This window comes from Mirounga leonina, unplaced genomic scaffold, assembly GCF_011800145.1.
Source record: "Mirounga leonina isolate KUSES-001 unplaced genomic scaffold, KU_Mleo_1.0 Mir_154, whole genome shotgun sequence".
Taxonomy (NCBI): domain Eukaryota; kingdom Metazoa; phylum Chordata; class Mammalia; order Carnivora; family Phocidae; genus Mirounga; species Mirounga leonina.
Genome location: NW_023270389.1, coordinates 23,616,810 through 23,637,419, shown reverse-complemented (window position 1 = coordinate 23,637,419; position 20,610 = coordinate 23,616,810). Strand labels below are relative to the sequence as shown.

General features: G+C 36.5%; 1 protein-coding gene and 1 long non-coding RNA gene across 4 annotated transcripts in view; one reads left to right on the top strand and one right to left on the bottom strand.

The window, feature by feature from the left end:
• The window catches only part of LOC118013661, an 8,781-nt gene extending 5,304 nt beyond the window's left edge, over positions 1-3,477 (bottom strand). The window contains exons 1-2 of one of the 2 annotated variants that reach the window (XR_004680089.1): positions 3,416-3,477; positions 2,379-2,438 (exon numbers count right to left, since the gene is read on the bottom strand). This is a non-coding gene — a long non-coding RNA (uncharacterized LOC118013661). Of the gene's footprint in view, positions 1-2,378; positions 2,439-3,415 lie in introns of those variants that run through there. The other variant, XR_004680088.1, reaches the window with a different exon arrangement.
• Positions 3,478-3,870: 393 nt separating this feature from the next.
• KCNT2 (potassium sodium-activated channel subfamily T member 2) overlaps positions 3,871-20,610 on the top strand; it is a 379,267-nt gene continuing 362,527 nt past the window's right edge. For both annotated transcript variants that reach the window (XM_035010164.1, XM_035010163.1), the window contains exon 1: positions 3,871-4,315. In XM_035010164.1, coding sequence (XP_034866055.1) covers positions 4,221-4,315 — 95 coding nt within the window. In that variant the 5' untranslated portion in view covers positions 3,871-4,220. The remainder of the gene's footprint in view (positions 4,316-20,610) is intronic.

The window sequence follows — 20,610 nt, the reverse complement described above, 5'->3', positions numbered from 1 at the left end:
TTTATTTATTTATTTATTTATTTATTTATTTATTTATTTATTTATTTATTTATAAGTAATCTCTACACCCAACCCGGGGCTTGAACTCACAATCCCCAGAGATCAAGAGTCACATGCTCTTCTGACATAGACAGCCAGTGCCCCTGCCATTGCTTTCTTATGTTAACTATTTGTACCTGTATATTTGCTGCTGCTTCTGCCTCCACCTTACTCACTCACTCATTTTTTTCATCCTTCAGTATAGACCAGAATTAGATGTCTCTATGTGCTCCTTAGCAACAGAGCAGGGAGTGTTAATTACGAGTGTGACCTTTCACATTCTAGTATGGCTATTGGATGGTCTGTCCTCCCACATGTACTCCTCCTCCTCTCACCCTTTAGACCACGAGGAGTTCAAATCATAGTAACTACTTAATAATATTTGTTAAAAAATAATTGAAAACATGTTTTCTTCACACTGACATGTTATGTAGCTAAATGATGCTATCAGAATAGACGTGGAATACGCTTTTTCTGCCTCCACAGATGAAGCATCTATGAAGTGGGTAGCCTAACTATAGAAAGTTGCTTTTTTCTTTTTAAAATTCATTTTCAAATAGCTTTTACAGGGTAAGTAGACATAATCATTGATAGTTTTGAGAATTTTGTCAAAAAATGATATATGTTACATGCCCATGCTTTTTAGTTTTAGGTAAAAACAAACAAAAACCTCATCATATTCTATGATTCCAACTATGTTCATTATTCACAAGATAATTATCAATAAATTTTTTTTGTTAATAAAATCATTCTTCACTCATGGGAATGAATCCTTTCTTTTTATATTTAAATATTAGCATAATCATCAAAGTACAGAAATCAAAACTTTAAGAATTTTTTTCTTATTGAAAAAAAAGAAGAAACTAGAAGATATTTTCAAAAGTATTCTTCAGAAAAAAAAATTAAATCTAGAGAATCAGTCTTCTTCCTAATCCTCATTCTTGATACTTTCTACTCCATCAGCATAATAAATCAGAAGATTTTTGGTGAGTACTCTTTTGTTAGTGTGGGACCAGCCAGTCTATTGCTCTGATCTACACTAGATGTTAATTAAGGGGCTTAAGAAAACCATTGAGTAAGGTGCAAAATTGTGATGTATAGAACCACATTTAAAATTGTTTCTAAAAATCGAGTGCCATGTTATGGTAGAATGAAAGCTTTCATACACACAGAGAGAAAAAGAGTCTATGAAATGGGATATTAAAAGAGCACAGTGAAAAAAGGAAACCAAGATAAAAAGAGTGAGAGAGGAAAATATATTTTACCAGCAGGAAATGACATGACATGACATAAAAAAAAAAAAAAAAACAGAATAAAAGTGTAGAAAGACAGGTGGGAGAATTAAAAGTCAAAATTAACAACAACAACAAAAAATCTGCTTAAAGAAAAATGAAAAGAAAATATAAAGGAGAGCAAAAGGATCTTTCAATTATAAATTTAAGTTTCAGTGCCCAAATATTGTTTTAAGAATGTCAGGATAGTATTTTTTATATTGCATTATTTTTAGAATTTTCTTAAATTTAGAAGTGTAAGATTCTTCACTTTGACAATGTGAAAGCACACAGAACATCAGTGTATCATTACTGCAGGGGTCTCCAACTGGTTTGGCTTGGCACATCACGATACTTTGTACCATTTGTATCCATAACAGCTGGGCTCTGACACTATTAGCTGAGCAGGATTTTAGTTATTTCTTTAATTTTTTTTCTTTTTAATGCATTTGCTTCCTCCTAAAATGTTATTTGGGCACTTGGAAGCCAAATAATTAAGTCTGTGACAATAAAATAAGGGTGCACGGCCTTTTTTAAAGTAAAATGTTATTGCTTTACTCTCTAACCTCCAGCTACTCAGGAGTCTAACACTCAATAGATAATTTTTTTCTTTTTTAGTGTCCTTTTTTTTTTTTTGAGTCTGTTACTGATATTAAATATTTTAGTTTTATGCCAAATGTCTAAAGGCAGACTATTGAAATAAAAATATTAACCTGGATTATTAAACAAATAAACTTCATAGAGTTACCGTAATGGCAGATGATAAGCTCTAAAATATAAACCGGATATATTCTCCCCCCACCCCCAAACTAACAATGTAGTGATATAACTTTCTCATTTGGCAAAGTGATTACCAAAGTTCATGCAAAAGAAACATAAACAAATACATAATTCTGGAGCTACAGTAAATGTGAAAAAAATATTAATTTTCTAGGTTTAAAAGCTTTTAATGCGTCTCAACACAGATTTGCTGAGATTTTGCTATTTTGAAGGTACTGCGCTAGAAAGATAAGCCACAGGCAGGGGAGGAGACCAGAATATAATAAATACTAAAAGCAAAATACTCACAGGGGTATGACGTGTTCAAAGGAAGGAAGGCATCATCATTAGCTGGAAGAATCAGGAAATCTAATAAAGGATATGTCATTTGAGGTGGGTCAGATTTGGAATATAGAGAGATAGGGTATGACTATTTCTACTGTGATTCTTCAAGTTTAGATACTCATCCTATTTTATCTGATATTATCTTTTTGCTGATTTCTTCTTGCATTTCCAACTTTGTGTCTAAACCCTCCACCACGTGAGCTGACTGAGAATTAACCATACTAAATCAACCCCTGTCTCCTGAATAAACCCAACTTTTTTTTTCAAATCAGTTTGCCCCCACTCTTACTATTCTCCCTGCTCGCTTCACTGCTTTCTTCCCTCACCTTACATAGGTTGTTGAACGAATATAGAAGGTTTGGTTCACTTTCAACATCTTCCTTGACCCCCCTCCATGAATTAAGTGTGTTATCTCACGGAGACTTCCAAATCTCTTTATCTGTGGTTTGATTACTGTGCCTCATATTAGGTATCAAGATTCCTGAGGGCATGGGGGATGGGTGGCAAAGTCTCTGTGTCTTCAGGCCCAGTGCCTCTCAGGTGGTTAAGTACTGAGTGTCTGCGTATACCCTGATGAAATCAGAGCTTGGCAGAAGACAATCTGCACAAACAGAACTAGGGCTTGTACAGCGGCTGATACTGTAAAACCAACTCTGGACTCTTGGATTCACTTCTTCCTCTGAAAGGGTGGGCCACTAAGAGGGGCATTCCGACGGCTAAGGCCATGCAACCTGGAAGCCCACAGCGCTACTAATAGCAACAGTAATTTAATTGACACTGCTAGTACATGGTCCTCCATGCGTTTCGATGTGCTTTCCCAGCCATCATCTAAATGTTTCTATTCAGCGGCCTAAAGTGGCCCCTTCATTCTTATCCAGAATCCGGGAAACACCTTCCTTTCTTTCAGACTGTGAGAAAAAAAGAAAAAAAAAAAAGGGGCTTTCCTGAGGCTGGGAACGGGGATTCCCTCTCCACGTTCGTGCACTTTCCACCCCGCTTACCCGAGCTGAAGGCGAGCACAGCCAAGGCGCGTGGGGCACCTGGGAACGCTCCCGACACTCTGTGGCCCCCGCCTCCGGGAGAAGGGTCTGGAGGCCGGGAATCCGCTAATTAGGCTCGCCCCCATTGGTTGTCCCCAAGGCACCTCCATGCCGTCATGGTGTTATGCTAATGAGGGGGAGTCTCATTGGCTCGGCCCCCGGCGGCAGCTGCGAAGGCTCTGGCGGGGAGAGCCGGGTTGGCCGCAGCTGGGACCAAACCCACGGTCCCCCCTCGCGCCCGCTCCGGGCTGTGCCGCGTGCACGCCCGCGCGGGGACCTGCTGCCGGGATTGCCCTCGGAGGAGGCTCCTCGCCCTGCCTTTTAGGAAAGTGCCTCCCCAGCGCGCGGCGCGCACGCCCCTTCCCCTCTTTCTAGGTACCGCGCGTGTTCGTTTTTTTTTTTTTTTTTCTTTTTCCGCGAAGTAACTTTTGCATTCCCGCCTCCCCCGAGTCCTGGGGACCAGAGGCGGTGCCGAGCCAGGGGGCGGTTCTTCGGCAGCGTAGATTCTTGTCAGAGCCAGACTTTTGCTCCTGGGCTCGGTTTGCATCATCCCCATCACACCCTCTGGAGAGAGGAGCCAGCCCCCTTTCAGCCTCAGCTTCCGGCACGGAGCCGACCCCTCCCCCTCCCAGGCCCCTTCCCCTTCCCCGTCCCTCTGTGGCCCCCCGCATCTTGTTAGTCCTCTCCCTCCACTCCGCAGAATTTTCTTTCTCTCTCCCTTCTCTCCTCCATTCGTCGTTTTATGTTTTCCACTCTTTGAGGAAGGATGGTTGATTTGGAGAGCGAAGTGCCCCCTCTGCCTCCCAGGTACAGGTTTCGGGATTTGCTGCTAGGGGACCAAGGATGGCAGAACGACGACAGGTGAGTGGTGCGGTGCAGTCTCGCTCTGGCAGCACAGCTGAAAATGAGACAGAGATGGGGAGGCTGAAGGGGGAAAAGGGGAGAAGAAAAAGGGAGCCCGAGACTGGGGGAGGGAGTGAGAGGGACTCTTTGACATGTCTCTCCATTTTGACTGTATAGTGCAATTGCCATAGACAAGGAGCTCTTCCTTTTCATTTTCTTATCCTTGCAAGGCATTTATTGCATTTACTGGGTACTTAACTCTTTTGTCTATCTGCGCTTTCCTAGGGTGTGTATAAGGCTGCTACGAGAGGTGCAATACATCCAAATAGCACGCAGTGTTGGTGGCATATAATTTTCATTTTTTCCCTTTAGGTGTTCCTCAAATTTGAAAATGTGTCCAAGTTGATTGAAAAAGCACATAAGAAACTTAAAATCTCTTGCACCTATTTACTTCTTGTTACTGTTGTCTTGTTAAGGTGTTCACCTGCTACTGGGAATTTTATTATGCTCTTTAAACATTTGGAGTTATAGATAGACAATTGGTTTAAATGTGTAACAGGTAGTTAGGGAAAATGACCTTGTCAACTGAAAATACTCACTTTGAACCGGTAACTGTGACTGTGATTAGTAATGGTGTTTGTATAGCATGATCCAACCTTTTTGCAGTTAATATATTTTTAACCTAACTAGTATATATGTCACAAGATTAAAACTAAGTTTCAAAACTAGAATGCTTATCACTAGCAAAATATTGCTCATGTGTTTTATCTATAGCATCACTGCTTTGCCTAGTCGAACTTCTGAAATTCCTCCGGCTATCTGATTATCTAAAAGACACATTATATGTTTCATTGAATTTAGTATTTTCTGGAATAGTCCTTTCATGTATCACATGCCATATATTTTTGTTTTTAAATGATCTATGTATACTAACTAGGCTCTTAACTCAATTGAAATATTTCCTTTAAGTTCAGTTTGGTATTAATGTTCTATTTTAATTACATAAAAGATCCATATTGGTCCTATTCAAAAATCTCATCTTTCCTTCTCTCATACTCTCCTTCTCTTCCTCACCATTTCAGCTCCAATACCAACTCCTGTGTCTACACACAGAGTATTTTATCTTGGGCATCAATTTTGGACTCTTCTTTGGTCTCGTATTAGTAATGTAAAGGGGTATGGTTGTTTCTCAGAGGATAATGTTTCAATGCAAACTCTTTTTTAAGGCAGAACACATATATTTGTTAAGAATTAAAAGAACAAATGCCAGTTTACCAGTATGCTTGGAAAAGAAGGTGTTCTGGGTGACTGAAGATAAAGAAATGAATATTTAAACAATTGCAAAGCTAGTTGACATTTAGATAAACTGTATTAGCCTGGTTAAATGGCTTATCAAATGCACCATCATGATTATAGGGATGGAATCTATATTTATTACTTCAGCACCTTAGGATCATTATGTAGAATAGGAATCCTCACTCTAGAAAATGTGAGATGGACTGAATTCACAGAGGATATATTTTGGACTTGGTGGTGATAATATTGTTTGTTTTTTAATATTGTATCCAAGATGTTAATTGTTCTTGAGGTTCCCTTCATTTTTCTAAGGATGCTGCAGTATATTTCAGTAATTAGGAATTTTGGTTAGTTGAATACTACCCAAGTAAGTCACTGCTATATTAAAAAAAGTTTTACACATTTAGTTAAAATATCTATTATAATAAAAGTTTATGCTAGCCCAAGTCTAACTTAAAATCTAGGCCATATTTACTATTAAAATGAGGTATTAAACATTAAAAAAATTGTTCATCCATTGACCAATTTTGTGGCTTCATGAGAACTTAATATTTAGTTTTAGTTCCATTTGTTGTCCTTCTTTGAAGACAAGATCCTTGGGTTAATAGTGATTCAGCCTTCAGTCCTTTGCTTATTTTCTCACTAGCTGAGTCTTTTTGGGCAAGTCATTTGACCATTATGAAATTCAATAATCTTATTTCTGTAAGGTACAAAACTAACACTTAGTTGGCACTAAGCACTGGCTAATCTAATATGTTAACTACGTTAATGGTGTGTATGTGTGTGTGTGTGTAAGGGTTTATGTGTGTATGTGTGTGTATTTTAGGAACTAGGGAACTAAGTTTCTGGGAAATTAAATGCTTATCCTGATAATATATCTTATAAGTGCACAGATGACACTTGGGTTCTGTTCTTTGTGACTCAGATTCCTCAAGAAGCTCCTAAGTTCTTTCCATTTAATTTGTTTGAATTTGTAAGAATAATTTTGCAGCATCTAGCACACTTTAGGTGCTCATTTAAATGATAGTTCCCTTCTTCATTTCTGATTAGCAGTTTTCAGTTCTTTTTTAATTTTTTCTTCAGAATTCTAAATTAATATGCAGTAAATAAAGTCATCTCTTTTGTCTTTATTGTGCTCACAAATTCCTCTTTGCAACTGAGCCTGAGTAGCCTTCTTATTCGATTCAGTTATCATGGATTCAATTCCTATGGAGCTGAAGAGAAAGCATTCTTTCATAGAAGAATAGGTAGATGGTTTATACCGACAGATACATTTAGTGCTTTGTCTGTATTCTCTAGGCTATTTTCTATAAATATTCTCTGCCTGAAGTTTTTGTTTTTTGTTTTGTCACCTCCCCCCCCCTTCTCACCGCCCCAGTCTCAGGGGATCCCCAGGTCTTGGAGAGCAAGCCAAAAGTGCCACCGAGTAAATGAGTAGATAAGGAATTGTTAGATAAATACCTTAGCTTTCTAACTCCTTGGTTGGGATAATTCTGAAACATGTTGCCCACAGTTGTAATTGGTTTGATTTTACAAGCTTTATTGGCTTTCTCCCACCCTCCCCCTACTGGTATTTTCTGGGATCAGTTCCCAAATAAACTACTTATGCTCCAATCCTTATCTCAAGGTATGCTTCTGGGGGAATCTGAACCAAGATTGGGTATCTTCTCCATTTAGAGTCACATCCTAGAAATGATGGAGGAATCAGCTGATGGGAAAGTAGACACTTTCTACCTTGCTCTTCATGTTAAGAATTTTAAATTCAGGGACGCCTCAGTGGCTCAGTTGGTTAAGCATCTGCCTTCGGCTCAGGTCATGATCCCAATATCCTGGGATCAAGTCCCACATTGGGCTCTTTGCTCAGTGGAGAGCCTGCTTCTCCCTCTTCCCCTCCCCCACTCGTGCTCTCTCTCTCTCTCTCTCTCTCTCTCTCTCTTTCACTGACAAATAAATAGAATCTTTAATAAAATAAAATAAAATAAAAAATAATTTTAAATTAAATCTTAATAGGGCATAATTGACTGGCATGTGAAAATGAGTAAAGCATATGATAGATGTGTGAAGGAGTGTGGTGAAAGAGAGAATTTTGGTCTCTACACCATAGATTTTCTGTGAACTAACCTTGGATAGTTCACTTAAATTTATACTGTATCACCTTTTAGTAGGGAAACACACGTGCTTAAGTGCATATGTAATGTACATGTGACACATGTATGTATAGACTTTGTGTGTATGTGTATGTGTCCATGTCATCTTTACATAATTCCCTCTCCCTGATTTGCATTCTGATAACCTTTTCTGAGTAGCACATAAAGGAACAGAGTTAGACATAGCATTGCAGAGAACTGCACATTTAGCACATGAATAACATTAGTTCTCTGAGGCCATGAAATAACTGAGAGTTGCTAAATGAGAACACTGCTAATGCCTAGAGATGTCTGTTGCACATATGACTCACATTTATTTCTTTGGCATCCTGAGTAAAACACAAAAATCTAATTCAAGTGGCTCATGAAATATTTCTTAATGGTCATTTATCCATTCAGCTAATATTTGACTACATGCTGCATCTCAGGGCCTTATTAAGTTAGGTTTTAAGAAGAATATAAGGAGGAATGTGAAGCAGTGCTTGGTCAGGAGGTGTTCACAGATAAGATTAGAGATAAGCTCCCTTCCTGAATATTGACAGTATTGTTGATGATGTTTTTGCAGAATTTCAATTTTAAGACTGTCAAGAAGATCATACACCCTTTGTAGATAGGATAGTCAGTATTACTTGAAAATAAAGTAGCTGAACTCTCTATATTAGGGATGGCTCAAAGTATTCTATATATTTTGAATCTAATATTTAGGATACTTAGTATCTTCAAAGTTACTTCATGATTAAAACTAATATGACTAGAGACTAACTTTAACTGGTTTATATGGAAGCCGTTCCGTAATATGTAGAATTGTTGCAGCATTCACATCTATTATTTTGTTTTAATATTTCTATGACTCATAAAACAATAAAGATTTAGGATGTTCTCTTGCAGTTAAGTGTTGGTAAATTTCAAGTTTTAAATACCTTAAAACAGTTAGAACAAGCCTTTCTCATCCTCATCATGACTTAGTAGTTTTAAAGTTTGGAACACAATGCACTTGATGTGGATAAATTGTCATGACTGTTGATAACTTCCTGTTAGTGGACAATTCTCAATTGCAGTCATACAGGAGTAGGGCTGTTATTTAGTTAACACCATTCAGTTTTCAAATATCCGGTCAGTAGTTTCAACTGCAGTAATTTTAAGTGTTATCTTTCATATTTTATAGGTGGCATTTAAAAGTAAAAGAAAAAAAATAAAAAAAATAAAAGTAATGTAAGCAAGTCAAGTAATGCACTGTAGTAATTAAAAACATAAAAGGATTTGAAGAAAGAGTACAATTCAATGAATTAATAGTTTAAGAGGTATTTATAAAATGGTGAAAATGTTTGGATAGCTTTTGGAATATGTGTAATTTTAGATATCATACAATGCAAATATATTAATTTATATAATAAAGTTAAATTGGAAGAATGGGTTTGAAATGGCACATTTATATAATCTACCGATTTTATCTCCCTTAATAAAATTATATATTAATTTGAAAAGTAGCCATTTGATGTCAAGTACTTATTCTAAACTTGTAAGTTCAGGTTGTTAAATATACGTTTAAAATATTTTGTGTTAGTAAAAAGAATCAAATATTATTTTTACTGTTTAATTATATAGTGGAATCAACTTTGCATATGCAATATCTATAAAAATGATCTAAGCATTTATTGTTAAGAGAATCTAGATAATGCTGTATTTCTTAGCACTGTTTATTATATTAAGGGAAAGCTCCATGAATAAGGAAATAAAAAAATTACCTAGTACTGAAGTAGGTAATGGTGAAAAAAATGACTTTAGATACATACAGTGTAATACATAAAATGCAGATAAATATACATTTTTAATAATTTTTTTATCAATAGTTATAAGAATTCAGACATTAATATTTCATGTAAAAATGTGGTTGATTTCTTCCTTTTGACCTGATCTTAGAATTGAAATGTGGCTTTTCAGATTACATAGAATTTATTTATTTATTTATTATTTACTTCCTTATCCACTTTCTGTATATGCTTATGTGTTAGTAATAATACCTCTTCTGTGAGTAGTACATTTGTAACTTTTCGGACTACTTTTACATATAGTCAGTCTTTTTTTTTTTTTTTTTAAAGGTTTTATTTATTTATTTGACAGAGAGAGAGAGAGAGAGAGAGCACAAGTAGGCAGAGAGGCAGGCAGAGGGAGAGGGAGAAGCAGGCTCTCCGCTGAGCAGGGAGCCCAACGTGGGGCTCTATCTGAGGACTCCGGGATCACGACCTGAGCTGAAGGCAGCCGCTCAACCGACTGAGCCACCCAGGCGCCCCCTTACATATAGTCAGTCTTGAATAAGGAAGGTTGGAATGTAGAAATTTCATTTTTTGCATAAGTTGTGATACATTTTAAGGAGATTAAACTTTTTTTTTTTTTTTGAAGAGAGGGAGGGTTACTGGGACAGAGGGAAAGGGAGAGGGAGAATCTTACGCAGGCATGGAGCCTCATGTGGGGCTCAATCTTAAGACCCTGAGATCATGACCTGAGCTGAAATCAAGAGTCAGATGCTTAACTGACTGACCCACCCAGGTGCCCCAAGGAGATTAAACTTTCTACTGAATAGTTTCTCCATGTGGCAGCTTCAAGTTAGTCTTGGATATGGTGCAAAAACGTACTTATTTATGGATGACGAAGAAAATGATTTCGGCTAACTTGTTTTATCAAAATTATTAACACACTTTCCCCTTTCTCTGTTAGTAACGTAACTCAACTTCTGCAAAAATACATTTGAAAGGTAGTATAGGAAATAATACAAATGAAGGCTAAATACTTAGAGCTTTCATCTTCATTATTAGTACAAAATAAAAATTAAACTAACAATATATTTAGTCATAATGTGTACCTGTAGCTTAGGCCATGCTTTTATTTTCTTTCTTTTTTTTTTTAAAGATTTTATTTATTTATTCATGAGAAACTCTAGAGAGAGAGAGGCAGAGGGAGAAGCAGGCTCCCAAGGAGCAGAGAGCCCGATGCGGGACTCGATCCCAGGACCCTGGGATCATGACCTGAGCCGAAGGCAGACGCCTAACCATCTGAGCCACCCAGGCGCCCCATGCTTTTATTTTCTTATTATTAATAGTGGATGTGGTATTTTTATTGGCTTTGCCAAATCATGTTCTTGTTTATTAAGATGTTTTACAGTTCATAAATCGCTTTGTCATTAGTGGATCATCTGTTTTTATCTGCATATTTATGTACTGCCAATGTTGTCTTATGCACCATCCTTATCTAAGTTACTTTTAGAAAATGAAGCAAAAAGGGGCGCCTGGGTGGCTCAGTTGTTAAGCGTCTGCCTTCGGCTCAGGTCATGATCCCAGGGTCCTGGGATCGAGCCCCACATCCAGCTCCCTGCTCTGCGGGAAGCCTGCTTCTTCCTCTCCCCCACCCCCGTTTGTGTTCCTGCTCTCACTCTCTCTCTCTCTGTCAGATAAATAAATAAAATTAAAAAAAAAAAAAGAAAATGAAGCAAAAAGAAATACTTTATCAGTGAAATCTAACCAGTTGCTTTATATATTTATACTATTTATAGTTTGAAATTAAGTTAGTTTGACCTCTTGTGAGCAATATTTATTTATTTTTTAAAGTTTATTTATTTATTTAAGTAATCTCTATACCTGACATGGGGCTCAAACTCATGACCCCCAGATCAAGAGTTGCATGCTCTTCCCACTGACCCATCCAGGCACCCCATGTGAGCAATATTTAATACATTCGATCAAGATGTTTTAAACTATTGCTTTTATGAGTTTTAAATTGCTAATTAAAATTAATCAAAGTAGTAATGATCCAGAAAGACCATTACTTTTAGTTTTTGACAGTCCTTGACTCAATACGGGTTTTTATTCTTATTTTTAAAAATATTTTATTTAGTTATTTTGAGAGAGAGAGAGAGAAAGAGTGCACAAGCAGGGGAAGTGGCAGGCAGAGGGAGAGGGAGAAGCAGGCTCCCCGCTGAGCAGGGAGCCCATTGAGGGACTCGATCCCAGGACCCTGGGATCATGACCTGAGCTGAAGGCAGATGCTTAACCGACTGAGCCACCCAGGCGCCCCTATTTTATTTCTTTAATGGATCATGAAAAACATAATTCCTTTCAGAAGATCTGGATCATCAGATAGCAATAAAGTTGCAATATAAGAGAAAGTCACTTGGAGCAGAGAGTGAGAAGACAAGGTGCATCTAGAGCACTGATAACATCTCATCCTCAGTACAAATTCAGAAGTGGTTGTGTGGAGCTGTAGAAAGTGAGATGTAAGTGAATGTACTGCTCAGGTAGAGTAGATATGGATAAGCAGGGCCAGAAATATCTGATTTACATATATCTCTTACAGCAGAGTGACCATGTGCTTGCTTGCAGCAGGTAAATAAAAACCCTGGCTCCGTGAAGGCAAAGAAAGTGCTGTGAAAATGGCATTGGGTTCTTTGCATCTGATCATCTGGAAGCCTAAGAGTAGATTAGAAATTTCTGACCTTGATTCCTCAGTAACTAGATATAACTATAACAAGCAGACTCTTAAAGAGAATCTAAGATGTAGTGTAATTTCAAGGGAAAAAAAATAAATCATTTATGTAAACTAATTCAGTGCACCAGTGATATTAGATTTATTTGTCTCCTTTGCCTGGGAAGTAGAGATGGGTTTGGAGCTGGGGATGAATCAGAGGCTGTAAAAGCCCTAGTTGCCTGAAAGGAATAGGGGGGTAATGCTCCTGGGTATGGGGGAAAAGAGGATCCTCAAAAGAGGGGGACTGAGGACAGTGAGATTGCTTTCCACAATTTTCTCTTGGATCGATCATATTTATCTTTATCTTTCTCTGACAAATAGAAGCAGTAAAGGTAAACAGAAACAGAAAGCCTGACTGTCAAGCCTGGCTGGTCTGTAGGGGACTGTGGCTGGCAGCAAGTCCCTCACTCTTTGACCCTTTCCTGTTTCCAGTTTTCACTGGGCTTCTCTTTGGAACTGTGCTTTGGTACTCTGCACTCCTGCAATTATGGCATGGCTTTAAAGAGTGAACATCATGCCTTCTGTGTATGCATTCCTTGAACTCAGAGCTGTATTACTTCCAATTTTCACAGTATGTAAATATGTAAGAAATGGATTTTGCATACAGAGCCAAAAAACAGTGAATCTAAGAAATAAAGGACTGCTTGTTCTTGGCTTACTTGCACTGGACTTTGTACAGAATCATAAAGATGAATTGTTATTACAGGGGCATACTTAGCCCATCTTGTAAATCACTGTGTGAATAGGGATAAAAGAGGATTAACACATTTCAACCTCATTTGACTCCCTGTGGGAAAACTTGTAGATTGTCCACATATTGCAAACAACCAGTTATTAACAACAAGGACCAGGTGTGTGTTTAATAATGGACAGCCTGCTGTCTCGGGCCTGTCAAAAACTGAAATACCACTCGATCCCCTAGGAATCAGATAGGGTGATCAGTAAGCTTCCCAAGTACCAGTGAGGAGTATGACTCTAGTCACCGCCATAATATGTGGTGATGATTTTGGCAAATTATAAATGGAAGCTTTCAGGATTTTGTTTCTTTTTCTTGCGTATCTCTCCACAAGGCAGGGAACATTTATCAAGATCTGAATGTATGCCATGCATTGTTCTAAGCGTGTTACATGTATTATTTCATTTAATTTTCACACCAGCTCTGAGGAATTGTTATCTTCCCCTTTTTATAATGAATTATCTGAGCTACAGAAATACGTAGCTTGTTCCAAGTTACATAATCACAAGAGATGGAACCCGAATCTAATTATAAAGCCCATCAACTATGTTTATAATGTAAACAAATGTGATTTAATGCTACTACATAACAGGACAAAATGTAAACAAATGTAAATGCTTTTAAAGGTAGAAAAAAAATCATGTAGCATCTATATCTCTCTGGGCCCATATTACAATAATTAATTCAAAAGAAAAGCTATGGAATTTTCAAAGTTGGTAATATTTTCTGTAAGAAAAAAGGTTTTTTTTTCTTTAAATATAAAGCATTGTTCTTTTGACAGTCTGGAGAGAGTGGATTAAAATAGGAAATTAGTAAAACAACTAAAACAGATTTTATTTGTTTGTTTAAACAAAACCAGAATGTAAATGAATCAAAAAGGCATCATATAAGATCATATAATTAACTTACCAATACTCTTAAAGTATTCGCTTAGGAAGCTTTGTCTATGGGGGTCATCCATTTCCCATAGTCTTTGCTACTTTAGTTAATCTATAATTATCTTTCTTTAGATATGGCTAGGTGTTTTGTTTGTTTGTTTATGTTCTTTGGTAGAACTTTGGAGTTTCCTACTTACACTTCTACTCTGTAAGGTATTTGTATCTGGGTGAAATTAATTTTTCTCAACCACTCTACTGGTGATAATGAAAACTCTCTTGTAAAGATGCTATGAGGTTTAAATGGGGTAATGTGAAATTATTGACTGTGAGCTTAACACTTAGCCCTACCTATTAGTTTCAACTATTCCAAAGAAAATTTGCAGTGGTTCATATAAATACATGCAATAGCTTAAAATAAATAGAAAATACAGCAGAGAGAAAAGATAATAAGGGGAAAAATCCAAATCAGGTGTAGAGTTGGAACACAATGTGAATTCTGTGAGTTCCTATATAGTTCCTGGAGACGGGCCACAAAATTAGCCAGAGCACAGAAGACATGATCAGTTGCATAAGATGAGAAATAAACTAGTAATTCAGGAGAAATACAGCTTTCCTTGGTGTTCAGATTGAAAAGATATCGCTCCCGTGGATCCTCGGTTACTGTATAGTATCCTCATTCACTCTCCTATCATAAAAGAATAGCAAGTTTCATAAGACTTTTGTAACATCCTCCCTGCCAGGTACTGATATAACTAGAAAGAATTATTCACTTGAAGGAGATTTTCAGGATACTTATAAATATATTTCAGTTATATTTTGTAGGACAAAAAAGGGAACACTTGAGATTACTGATGGATTATGAGCCTTTCATGTATCTTCTTTAAAAACTTTTTTTAATAGTCCGTTCTACTCAAAGCAATCTATAGATTCAGTGCACTCCCTATCAAAATACTAATAGTGTTTTTCACAGAAATAGAACCAATAATCCTAAAATTTAAATGAAACCACAAAAGACCTCGCATAACCAAAGCTGGAGGTATCACAATCCCAGATTTCAAGACATACTACAAAGCTATAGTAATCAAAACAGTATGATACTGTCACAAAAATAGACACATAGATCAATGGAATAGGATAGAAGGCCCAGAAATAAACCCACATGTATGTGGTCAGTTAATCTACTATGGAGGAGGCAAAGATACACAACAGGGAAAAGACAGTCTCTTCAGTAAATGTTGGGAAAACCAGACAGCTACATGCAAAAGAATGAAAGTGGGCCACTGTCTTACACCATACACAATAATAAACTAAAAATGGATGGAAGACCTAAATGTAAGACCTGAAACCATAAAACCCCTAAAAAATAAGGCAGTAATCACTTAGACATTGGCCTTAGCAACATTTTTCTGAATATGTCTCCTAAGGCAAGGGAAAAATAAAAAGCAAAAATAGACTACATCAAACTGAAAAGCTTTTGCACAGCGAAGGAAACCATCAACAAGATGAAGTAGGCAGCCTACTGAACGAGAGAAGATATTTGCAAGTGGTATATCCAATAAGGAGTTGATATCCAAAATATATAAAGAACTCATATAAGTCAATAGCAAAGAAACCGAAATAATCCAATTAAAAATGGGCAGAGGACCTGAATAGACATTTTTTTCCCAAAGAAAACATGCAGATGGCCAACAGGCACACGAAAAGATAGTCAACATCACTCATCATCAGGGAAATGCAAATCAAAACCACAATGAGATATCACCTCACATCAGTCAGAATGAATAGTATCAAAATGACAAGAAATAAATGTTGGCGAGGATGTGGAGAAAGGGGAACCCTCGAGCACTGTTGGTGGGAATGTAATTTGGGGTAGCCACTGTATTAAACAGTATGGAGGTTCCTCAAAAAATTAGAAATACTTTATAATCCAGTAATTCCACTACTGGATATTTGCCCAAAGAAAAATGAAACACTAATTGGAAAAGATATATGCACCCCTATGTTTATTGCAGCATCATTTACAGGAGCCAAGATATAGAAGCAACCTAAGTGTCCATCAGTAGATAAATGGATAAAGATTTACATACACACCACACCCACCCACCCACCCACACACACCCATACACACACACACACACTCACAAAGACTCACAAACTGTAATATTACTTAGTCATAAAAAAGAATGAAATCTTGCCATTTGTGACAACATGAATGGACCTAGAGGGTATTATGCTAAGTGAAATAAGTCAGACAAAGACAAATACCATATGATTTCACTTATATGTGGCATCTAAAAAACAAAACGAATGAAAAAACAAAAACAGAAACAGACTCATAATAACAGAGGGCAACCTGGTTTTTGCTTCAGGGGGTTGGGTGGGCAGGTGAAATAGGTGAAGGGGATGAGGAGGTATAAACTTCCAGTTATAAAATTATATCACAGGGATGAAAAGTAGAGCATACGGAATATAGTCAAAAATAATAATGTTGTATGGTGATAGATGGTAACTACACTTACCATGAGCATTGCATAACATATAAAATTGATGAATCACTGTGTTGTACACCTGAAACTAATATGACATTGTACATCAACTAAATTTCATTTAAAAGATTCACATAAAGGAAATGGGGAGAGCATCAAAACCAAACTTGGCCTATTCATGATAGTTTTAAAAACATGAATGCATTCACAAAACTAAATTTAGTTAACTAAAAAAACTCCCAAAACTTAAAATATATAAATGGCTTTGATTAATAATTAAGAAAAGCAAAGAGTTATATTCTTCATTGCACACCTGAGGTATAAACATTGTCAGTAGAGGCTAGAGTGGGCGTTGCTTATGGGGAGTGTACAAATATTCTAACCAAAACACAAGACTGAATTGTGGTCATTCTCACCTCCTCACATTGGATTAATTCATTTATTTTCTTTTTGCACAAATGGCTGAAGTAAATATCATAGAATTTAACATTCCACTAAGACTTTGTAAGTATCCTGAATTTATTTATGTAGCTCTATATATTTCTATATACATACATAGAGATTTATGTTAAAGACATAATTATACAGCAGACTTCTGGTTGCTGAGTAATTGATAAAAGTAACCCCAAACTACAATATTTTTCAACATATCTCTCACCACTAATGTCACTGTAGTCTCCCTGATTTCTCCATTTCAAAACTTTGCAGTGGTTTTGTCCTATTTTTTAGCTTGCTTCCTAAGTTCTTGATCTCCATGTATTCTTTTTTGATAGGATTTCACTCCTTTTATTTAAATGAATAGAACACTTAACAGCATGCTTCATGGTTCCAAGTCTGTTCTATGCACCCCACCTCTAATAATCTCCCATCGCCAACTCAATCTTCATTTAATTCTTGCAACTTCATCATAATCTTCTTGAACTTGATTTTAACATATATTCATGTTTTAAAACCTACGCTATGTTGCTAATACTTATATGGAATTTAAGCCACCGAGTTCAGTATTCAATGATCTTCATTAATTGATTCCTTGATTAATTCTTCCTAAACAGTTTTTTGAAATTTAATCACTGTAGTTATTCACAGAAATCACCCCTCACCTCACATGCTGATAGGTACTGCTCTTTGCTTTTATCATCCCATGAATTTAGGTTGTCTTGCATCTCTTCCTGTCCATGTCATCCCCTTTTTTCATGAGTGGACCCCTAGCTAGACACAGAGCCAGAGTTACTAAAGACATTTTCCAAATCAGGCTATTTAATATAGTTTACTTATTTTTATGTTGTTTTGCAATTACTCTCATGTTATTTTATGTATAACATGTAACCTTCTAGGGAAAAAGCCATGTCTTCAATTCATTTTGGATCCTCTTATTTATTTAACAGAAGCGGTTTACACAAAGACTTCCAGAGTTTCAGTTCTGTAATATAAGGAAGGTCCTTTTTTTAATCTATTTTTTAAAATTATTATGTTATGTTAATCACCATACATTACATCAGTAGTTTTTGATGTAGTGTTCCATGATTCCTTGTTTGTGCATAACACCCAGTGCTCCATGCAGAACGTGCCCTCTTTAATACCCATCCTCAGGCTAACCCATCCTCCCAACCCCCTCCCCTCTAGAACCCTCAGTTTGTTTCTCAGAGTCCATAGTCTCTCATGGTTTGTCTCCCCCTCCGATTTCCCCCCCTTCATTCTTCCCCTCCTGCTATCTTCTTCTTCTTCTTCTTTTTTTTTTAACATATAATGTATTATTTGTTTCAGAGGTACAGATCTGTGATTCAACAGTCTTACACAATTCACAGCGCTCACCATAGCACATACCGTCCCCAATGTCTATCACCCAGCCGCCCCATCTCCCACCCTGCACCACCACTTTTAAAGGAAAAAAAGGTTACAGCTGTGAATATATATGTGCACTATTTATATACATATATACCTTATTATAGTAAAAATAGAGGTCATTTAAATTTGAGATTATTTTTCCTCATGGAAAACAGCTTTTTTTAAAGCTCATTCTAAAACCAGGTATGGTAATTTAAATCATTTGACTTGAAATGCCTTTCCCACATCTAGTTTGATATTTACGAGGAGCTTTCCTTTGGAAATGGTGAAGCAGAATGTGCTTCAGTCCATAATTCATACGGTGACAGTTCAAATGACTGTTAAAGTGAATTCTGAAATTTGCACTGGGAGCAGCTCAGTGAAAGCCATCAATCTGCTTGACGGCCAGTGGTGTCATCGTCCAAGGGGCTCATGCAGGTGTGAAAGATCAACTTCATCTCATGCTCACTAAGGTAGTGGTAGCCATACTTCCATAACTGGAGTGAACAGAGGAGGGTTGTTTTTTTGTCTTAAATCTTGTAAAATATTTTTTCTTATTGAAGAAGAGTGCTGAGAATAGTTTACTGCGTGTTTAATTTTGCAATGTTAATATGACTAGAATGATTTTCTTGAGGGATAAAAACCTATGTGAAATGTATCAGTCATAGTTATCTAAACATGTTCCGAGTCTTTGAGTAGAAGGCACATTATTCTAAAATATGTATATTCCTATTATTATTCTCACATTATTCTAAAACATATATATTCCTATTATTATTCTGTTTCCTAAGTCAGATCATTACCTGTTTGTAATAGTGGAATGACCACTTTTGATTCAACTTCATTCCATTTCAGTAGTCCACTTCAGTACTAGAAAGCAGCTTGTCATGTATCTCTTTATACTTGAAGCTTTACTACCACATGGAAGGTAGGAGAGAGACAAATTCTAATCACTTACGGAATTATACAATTAAATGTTTGCTTAAAAAAAGACTAATTAAAATGTTCATTATAAAATTGTTCTGACTTGCTGATTCTATTCCCCCTGCAACATGTTCCAAGTAATGTCTCCTTTTAGTAAACTCACATGATGAAGTAAGGGGAAGCTCTTCTGTGCATCCCAAATTGTGTTCTAATTGAACTTACTCTGCTACCATTGAGGTGTGATGATGTATGAGAAGCACTTGAATGATGTGATCCCACACTCAAACTATCCTTGAGCTTGTGTTGTGTTGGAGAGATAAGCCATACAAGGTAACTACTATATAAGTTAGAACATGGTACAAGGGACGGTACTATGGGAGTATTGGAAAAGCTTCTTGGAGAGTTCTAGGGAGAAAGTAAATTTTATATATTAAGATTCGTTTATTGGAAATAAAGTAGTAATGGCTAATGGATCTTCCATAGGGCATATTCTAGGAAAACGCCCAATAAGCAGACTAAATTGGAAACAATATAGGACAATGAGGATTAATAATGGATATTAATAGTTTTAGGGGAAGACTGTAGGAGTCTTATATTGGCAAGTGAGTTTTTTTTTTTTTTTTTTTTTTTGTAGACTGGGGAATTGTTGAAAGGTTTTGAATAAGGAACTGGCATGGTCAAAATTGTAGCTTCAGTGGAATTATTCTTTTGGAACTATGTGGAAGGGTTTGGAAGAAAAAAAGTGGGGGAGAGTAAGCTACTTTAGTAGGCTAAAAGAGGTAGAGCAGGGAGATGAAGATGGCAAAGAAAATACAATAGAAAACTTTGGAAGTATCATCAACAAACTTGAGAATGGATTAGTATGAAGGATATCCATGTTTTGAAATGAGAGGAAATATGAAAAAATTGCTTGCTATGTTCATTCAATGCAGCTTGATATTCTTTATTTGGATTATAAATTCTAGGAGGCAATACTTCTTGTATGTAGTATCTAATTATGCCTTACAAAATGTCCAAGAAATGTGCAATTTAGTATGCTCACTTCCATTGATCAAATGTAATTCAATCCAACAAACAATAGTTGAGGCCTGACCATGAGTTGTGTTATGTGCTAATATCTCTGAAAAGAAAGAATCAGATATTCCCAGCCTTTCACTTATCTCAGAAAGGGAAGAAGGACAATTAAACAAGTAGTTATTATATAGCATACTATATAAAAATGATATAAGTATGAACAAATTATGAAACTACCACAGAGGAAAACAATTATGTGATGGTATTGTTTACCATAATATGTACACATAAAAACTACTATATTATATTTTGACCTTTTAAAATTTATTGTTTTTGTATTCTTCATAACATGAGTGGAAAGGTAAAGCAATCCCATGTGCACTTTATAGGTGGAAACTCAACTACAAAGAACTTAAATGCCTTTCACAAATAGCAGAAATTCTCTATTGATTCTTTTAGTTGCAAATTATAGAAAAGCACTCTAAGATAA